Source organism: Rhipicephalus sanguineus, chromosome 2 (genome assembly GCF_013339695.2).
Source record: "Rhipicephalus sanguineus isolate Rsan-2018 chromosome 2, BIME_Rsan_1.4, whole genome shotgun sequence".
NCBI classification, from domain to species: domain Eukaryota; kingdom Metazoa; phylum Arthropoda; class Arachnida; order Ixodida; family Ixodidae; genus Rhipicephalus; species Rhipicephalus sanguineus.
Window position 1 is genome coordinate 32,915,931 of NC_051177.1, and position 8,289 is coordinate 32,924,219.

The window sequence follows — 8,289 nt, forward strand, 5'->3', positions numbered from 1 at the left end:
GGGTGATGAGGGACTCAATGTCCTTTTGTTTGAACTTTTATTTACGCGTCACCCTGCATTTCAAGTTTCTATCATGAGATTTAAGTGTGCGATGAAAGATGATTCGATGAGATGTCCGCTGCATGCTCGGCACATACTTAACAGCTTCAAATGCACACGCGGGTATGTGAACATTCCGAATCAAACATGTCCAATATATCTGAAGAAACGACCGATAAATTCAGTTCGAGCCACCAACCACTCTGTCCTTTTCAAACAAGACGACATGTGCGCCAGTCCTCCAGGACTATAGAATGAGAGGAAATGTAGGAAAGAGAGAGGATTTGTACACTTTGCCGCCCTACCCATGTGTGTGTGGGGGGGAGGGGGGGGGGGATTATCGGGGAAAAGAGAGCGACAAAGAAAGTGAGCACGAGTGCCAGGCCCGTAGCCAGGAATTTTTTTCGGGGGGGGGGGGGGGGGGGGGGCACTTGCTGAAAGCCTTGACTATTTGAGAAAAAACGCCTATTCTCATGATTTCCGATAAAACACCATGTGTCATCAAAATTTCGGAAGGGGGGGGTGCCCCCCCCTGGCTACGGGCCTGACGAGTGCACACAATTCACAATACACATGAACAGTGTATACAAAATAAACGGGTGCCTCGATCGTTGTTCAGCACTCAGTTTCCCTTAGTATATATAGGCGCGTGCCTTCACGTGTCCAGCAGCGGTCATTCATGATGCTAACCATAGGCGTGCGCACGAGGAGGGCAGGGGGGAGGGAGGGTGGCCGCCCCCGTTAATCATTGAAAAGGGGGCGCCAATTCTGCCACATACCTTTACCCAGGTGGGCCTTTTCACGTCATTTCTTAATGCACAGCGTTATGGCAGCGCATGTTTTTTGTTTTTTTTTTTGACAATAATGGTGACCAAGGACCCCTGATGTTGCAATAAAGGACCTGTCTACCTCCCACCTTTACCCTGGAAAACCATGGACCAATGAAAGGCCTTTGTGAGAAGCACGCCGTCGCTTCATTTTCCTTTTTGCATCCATTGAGGAGCTCGCTTTCTTTTGGACTCGACCATGGTGTCAGGGTACTTTTCTTACACCGTAGACTCAACTAGCGGGAGAGGGGGGCAGAGGGTGCTGTAGCGAAGCTTAGCCCCCTTAATAGAGATGATGCCAACCATCGTTGATGCGCTTTAAGCCACAGTTCTCTGCCAACAGCCTCGTTCGTCAATGCGGTATTGCGAGTGCCACGAGAACAGCCAGAACAGTCCAACCGCCACACGCTCGCACTGGCTTCTGAGATGCTCTGAGTACGCCGCTGAGCCGTGCTAGCACCTTCTCGCGCGCATCGCGTTTCGACGCCTTCATCAACCTGCAGGTCCCGTTGGCCGGCACAGGCTCGACTTCGTTCATCCTCAGTCCGTCCAGCGGAGGAGGACCGACGCAGAGGCTCGAGTTGATCACCGCCGCTGCTTCGTAGACGGCGACGCTACCTCCTGCGGCTTTATGTCTCCACAGCCACGAGGCATCGCACGAGCACAGAAAGGAGTTGTTCGCGAACTTCACGGCCGGCCCCGACGGGAGCGCGGCTTCTTTCGCGGTCCGGATGACGTTTCGGGCGAACGTGACGTTCTTCGCCGATGACAGCTGCGCCAGAGCTCCGGTCCCCGCGACGTCGATGCGGTTGTTCTCGAAGACGACTGAGGTCGCGTTGGCGCCTCCCAGCAGGAGCAGGCTACCGCGCTCTCGGAGCTCTTTGAACGTGGAGTCGCGGACAATGACCTCTGTCGCGTTGGTGGCCGACAGAGGGGCCCCGCTGACGTTGCCGAAGGTGCAGTTCGACACCTCGACAGTGCTGACCGAGTCGAACACGAGAGAGCCGTTCTGCGCCTGGTCCAAGAGCGTGTGGGAAAGCCGGCATGACTTGCCTTTGGCAAACAGCAGCGCCATGGAGTGGACCTGCACCCGTCCAGTCGCACATGTTATAAAGCCACTCAGACTGTGCGCTAAATCTACTGCTATGACCGTGACACTCAGTTGCAGTTGATATATAAATAGCATTTGAGCACACAGACAAAAAGGAAAAATACGGCGCAATCAATGTCGTAAGTATACCTTGCAGGCACGTAGGCAAGGGGGGGGGGGGGCAGCCCCCCCCCCAAATTCGTCCAACCTTCTATATTCCCGGGCAACTTTTTTTTTCTTTTTGCCATGGAAAGACTTTCTTTCAAACAATTAGGCCTTGCCCCCCGCCCCCCCCCCCCCCGAAAAAAATCCTCGCTACGTGCCTGCCTTAAAGGGACACTAAAGTGAAACAATGAATCGGCTTAGAATAATAAAATGTACTCTGAGAATCGTAATGTCGTAATTTCACCACCATTAGTTTATTAACACAGGAGAATTCCAAACAAAACAGAAGGTCGAATTTCCATTTTTAAATTTCGCACCGATAACTCCGCGCGTGACGTCACGGATTTCAAAGTGTGTGTTGTGTGTGTGGGTGTGTGTGTTGTGTGTGTGTTGTGTGTGTGTGTGTGTGTGTGTGTGTGTGTGTGTGTGTGTGTGTGTGTGTGTGTGTGTGTGTGTGTGTGTGTGTGTGTGTGTGTGTGTGTGTGTGTGTGTGTGTGTGTGTGTGTGTGTGTGTGTGTTGTGTGGTGTGTGTGTGTGTGTTTTCGTATTTTGGCCACATTGGCTCAAGGCATTTCCTGAAACATTGCATGTTAAGTCTCTGGCACCATCAGAAGACAATGTACTTCGCTTTCAGCGATTATATAGGAACTACGAAGGCCCACGCCGTTGAAATCTGCGACGTCACAGCGACTGGTGCGGGAACTTCAAAATGGTGTCCCCGCCCGCATTTTCTTTTCGCGCGTTTTCTCGCTTACCATGCGTCTTCTAGCAGCAAACGTGATGTTTTCGGTATCGCGAAAGAGAAGTTTACTAACACGACGAGAAAAGTCGTTTTTCTTTTTAGTGTCTTTTAAGTATTACGCCATGTCCACACGGGCATCCCTACAAATTCATCGTAGTTACGGTAACAGCGCGCCTTTTGACATGGACAGAGGAAGGAAAACACGACCCGCGCTTTTAATTGCGCAGTGCTTTAGGGGCCCGGCTTGTCGCCCAACCACCCTCTCATGTCGCATGGTCACGCAGTGGCCAATACGAGCCTAAAACAAGGCTAACAATGTTCAAAGCCAGTGCAAAATAAACTAAAAAGGTCTAAAATAATATAAACTACAGAAATAACCTAGAATTAATCGCAATAAGTCACCGAAGATCGCGATAAACGTTTTTGAAACGTCCGCCTGATACCCGCGTCGCGCAAGAGAGGGCGCCACCGCTTCCGCAAGCGCGTGATTGCCGAGGTGGCGGCAAGCGCCAAGGGAATCGCTGGGTTTCCCGTACTACGCACTTCCTCAGGTTTCACGGTAGTGGAACTGCGTTAAGCGCAGGATTTAGAACTACACCAAGACCTACACAAGAACGACATTAGCGCAGGATATTTCCTTCCTCTCTCTACGTCAAAAGTCGCGCTGTTACCCCAAGTACGATGCATCAAAACCAATTCGCCCACCCTGCTGCCTTGCTCCAAGATATCCCTGCATATATATATAGCATGCGTGTGTACTGACCAGGCCCGTAGCCAGGAATAATTTTCGGAGGGGGGGGGGACTTGCTGGAAACCGTGACCATTTGAGAAAAACACCTATTTTTATTATTTTTGGTAAAAACACCCATTTCGCCAAAATTACGCGGGGAGGGCCCCTAGCCCCTCAGCCCCCGTCCCCGGCTACGGGCCTGGTACTGACCTGTCCAAGGTGCGAGTCCCGGATTGCCAGCTCCTGGACGTCTGTGAATCCTGCCAGCGCGGCAGGCGGAAGCTCGGCCGTGGTCACGTTGTTCATCTCCAGAAGCTCGGTGCCGCGCAGCCCGTGCAGAGCCAGGTGCTCCAAAGTGAGGTTGCGCACGTTGCGAATTCGCATGGTGCGCACCGCCGACACCCTCTCGAAGGCCATCGAGCGAATCACCAGCTGGCCGATGTCGCTCAGCGTGAACTGCGTGCAGGCCACGGAAAATAAGGGTGGTGGTTGTCGTCTCGGAGAATCAATGTGGAATTCAAAGGGGTGTAAGACACTCTTAATGAAACCAAAAGACAATGAAGCCAATGGAGATATAGGGGACGTTATTTGTATTCTTTTAAATATGCAGTGTAGTCTGGAAAATACGATGTACAGAAATTAAGTGAACGAAAAGACCACTTGCCACCGGTATAGGGACTGAACCTACAACCTTTGGATAAGGCGCCCGGTGTCTTACCAAAGCCGCAGAGCTGTGGCTATAGGCTACATCGAGGTGCATGTGTAAGGTGTCAGAGGAGCTCTTGCGTTCTTTTTTATATACTCTCCCGCAGTGGCGTGGCCACGAATTGTTTTCGCGTTGAGAGGGGGGCAATTAACCGTACTTCGTGTGCGTTTGTGCGTGTGCTTGTATGTGCGCGTGTAATACAAAATGTGAAAATTTCGGGCGGGGGAAAAGTCAACACCGACTCCCCCCGCTTGGGGCCTCAATAACTTGGGGTCCCCAGTATTATCTCTATTTTGCTACGGCCTGCTAAGGCTGCAGGATGCTGCTACGTTATGCCAACATCACACCCGCAGCCCAATTGCTTTGGCTTCAGCATGCTGAGCAGAACGTCGCGGCTTCGAGTCCCGGCCGTGGCGGCCTTTATTACTATTGTGTAATGTGTAAAAAACCCTGGGTGATCAAATTTGATCCAGAGCCATTCACAACAGCTTCTCTCATTGCCGCAGATATCACTTGGGTCAATAAACCTTATGATGGAATGAATCAGCATTTTCATAATTAGCCATCAAAGTAAGTCTGTTAACAGAAAAGCTCTCCACTGCACACATCGCACGTGCTTTCAATGTTAGACGGTGCTGAAAAAATAATAAAAATAAAACACGTTGGTAATTGAAATGTAACCTCCGGGAGATACTAAATGGGGCAGCGGACGTCCACATCACTGTCTACTGGCTAGACTCTCTTCAGTTTTCCTATTTACCCTTTCATCTTATCTAATTCTAAATTTCGAACTACAATGTCACTTACGGGCATCTTCCATGTATAGCCACTAAAGAGAAAAACGATTTTTCTCACGTTAGTAAAGTACCCCTTCACATTTCCAAAACCACCACGCTTACCGCGAGGAGACGTTCGGTAAGCGAGAAAACGCGCAAAAAAGAAAATGTGAGAGGCGACGTCACCTTGAAATTCTCGCGCCAAAAGCCGTGACGTCATAGATTTTGACGGCGTCAACTAGGTACGTAGTTCATAATCAGTAAAGATCATAGGCGTATCTACCGGGGGGCAAGGGAAGCGCTAGCCCCCCCCCCCCCCCCACACACACACACACTGAGAAATGTTAGGGGGGCGGAGCCCCCCCACTTTCGACACGTGTCTATTGTCGCTTGCAGATTGGGAAACTAACAAGTCAGGCAAGTGTTACTTGAATGCAGGAATAACGTAATTATGTAATAATTGTCCTACGATTCTGCTGTGACGACTGTCCTCCGTGTGTCATGACCACGCACTGTAGGCTACCTGCGGTGCGGGCTGCCTATTCCATGCTTGTGCGTCTTGCGCTCGAGCATTGCAGAGGAGGCTATCGCTCAGTAGGGGCTCTAGAACACAACAATCTGTCATGATCTTGTTTTGTTCTGCCTGGCCTGAAAGTTAAGTAATCGGCAACGTAAATATGGGCGGGAACCGGTAAAGATTTTATCGCCCTATCAAACACTCTCCTTTCTCAGCAAATTCAGTTTCTTTCTTTGAAAACGATTAGCATCGCCACTGCTCCATATTCAACCTGTTGTGAGTTGATGAGTGCGCAGAAGAGTCCAGTATTTTCGTTGTGCGTAGCCAGGACAGCTAAAATAGATTGCCATTTTAGTCTCCGATTACCCTGCTTCGTTTGGCTTATCATATGGCAGCCTGCAGCGATCGTGGCGGCTTGTAACAAAGCAGTGGACTCGAGTACATTGAGAAGCACGCTTGCAAGTTTGCCCCGTTACTTGATCTACCTCACCAGGGAGATGATCAGCATCCACCGTTTTCTGGACTAAAAAGGCGGCCTACCTTTGAAGGATTGTGTCTGTTCCTAATAATGTTTATTTCTCTCTCTACCTCTTTGTCAGCAACGATGAGTTCACAGAGAGTCGTACACGCGCAAAAACAGCTCAACATCGTTATACTACAACTGAAAGTATCTATTATACGGATATGAATCCGTCTCACCAGCTGCTATAAGTAGCCGCTGCCAATGTGATTTGAGGACAGCCTTCTTAAATTACGTTCAGAAAGAGGCACTGTTTGGCTATTCAGAAATAAATGAGTTATTGTTCAGCACAGTAATGTGCTGCTTATTCTGCACACTTCATTTTAACGCCGCGAGTTTTCGCAGACTTGTGACGTCGCGTAACACTTGAAGGCGATTTTATGGCACATTGAAAATTTTTGACAAATAGCGAAGAACCATTCACAAACAACACGTCGTATTGAAAATAGTTCATTATTATTATTTTTTAACCCAGTCATGCGTTCGTAGTAATTACGCGGTGGATCACTTACGCATCATTTGTGGCGTCATTTTACGAGCAGGTGCTGTGAGCAAGACCCAGAAAATTTCGACCAATCATTAACAGGTAACAACCTATACGGAAGGAAACAATGCGGGGTAGTTTAACGTTATAATCACCTACATTTTTTCAAGGAAAATTTGAGCTTACACAGTTTACGTAGGCTATTTACTTGTGAGGAACCGGAGGGGAGGAGTAAAGGGCCACTTAATCGCTTAACCGTCCACCTCCCACCCAAGCTGGTAAAAGTACGAGGGCAACGAACGACCCCTAGTATATATATTCGTAGACATTCATAATCTCATAAGTATACACAAACAGCTCAATGTGGTTTGCTTAAGTATTAATCGACTGAACTTGGTCTTCTTCTTTAGAAACACTTTATATTAGAGAGCTCTAACAGTAAAGAAATTGGCACTAGGCGTATCCTGAAGACTTCTGCGAAGTACCTTGCTTTGTCAGCCACATGTTTTGTTTAATAAGTGAGAATTTAAGGTACTAGAGTCATAGCAAGTTCTTCACACTCATCGTAACTACAACGCCAAACTAAGACTGGGAAGTTTACTGATGCAATGCTCAGATGATCAGGTTAAATTTGGGTGTACTTTTTAAACTTCACGGTAATATTGCCAAAATGTTACTAAACACTGCTGTGTTGTCGCAGTATAGGGTGGCCCAGCCTGCACAATCTGTTTGTGCAGATTCTTCCTTAATTTAAAACACAGTTTTGAAAAGCACGTCATCTGATCAGCTCTATGAATATAAAAAGTCACCGCACGGAGTGAGCGACGCCAGCCCCCCCCCCCCCCCCCCCCCCTCCACTCGCGAACGAGTTGGTACGCCACTGGTAAAGATGAAGTACATTGTCCTCTTAGGAGGTCATAGACTTAACATACCAAGTTTCAGGTAATTTCTTTGAGCCAATGGGGCCAAATTACGAAAAATACACTTGGAAATCCGATATCTCAACATCGGAGATTTCGGCGGGAAGCTTGAAGTAACACTTCTGACATGGATTTTCTAATATATTAATAAACATATGGTGGCGAAATTAACGATACTAGAGTTTTCAAAGTATCATTTATCATTCTAAACTGATTTATTGTTTCACTTTAGTGTGCCTCTAAAGAGGAAAAATAATGGATTACGCTCTCAAAGCAAACAGGTGAGAACAGACCTCTTCGAGAGACAGACTGGCCACCAGATACGGTGGCACGTGCACGACTCCGCAGTGCCTGACGCTGATGTACTCCACGTCGGGCTCGAACAACGCGAACAGGTCAAGAGCCTCATCCCCCGGGCACGCGCAATCCACGCGCTCATCGACGCAGCTGCACAGTTCCAGACTGGGACACGAGAACGGTCCGCTCGACGCGACCACCGCGCTCCACGCAGCTGAGGCGATCACCAACGGCGCCCACGACATCTTGGAAGCACGATCTCTGTCGGGGTGACGCGTGTGTTCACTTCCCGCGCTGTTCGCCGACTACGCAGGCAGCATGCGCGAAGACCGGACACGGCGCTACTCCTGTCGAGCAGCGGAGCTCATTAAATTCGTGCCGGCGTTGAAAAGACTCCTTCCCTTTCCGGACCTGCTAAGCCGTTCAAGGGCTCCATGTCGTCGAAGCTGCCATGGCTCCAGCCAGGGCTGGGAAAA

The 8,289-nt window shown here is 49.1% G+C and overlaps 1 protein-coding gene across 1 annotated transcript; it reads right to left on the reverse strand.

Annotated features, from left to right (window-relative positions):
• Positions 1-468: 468 nt before the first annotated feature.
• Positions 469-8,082, reverse strand: LOC119382669 (uncharacterized). Its single transcript, XM_037650468.2, has 3 exons — positions 7,810-8,082; positions 3,804-4,049; positions 469-1,950 (listed from the first exon to the last, which is right to left on the reverse strand). The coding sequence occupies exons 1-3, from the start codon at positions 8,056-8,058 to the stop codon at positions 1,219-1,221; spliced, it is 1,227 nt and encodes a 408-aa protein (XP_037506396.1). The 5' UTR covers positions 8,059-8,082; the 3' UTR covers positions 469-1,218.
• Between the last annotated feature and the right edge of the window lie 207 nt (positions 8,083-8,289).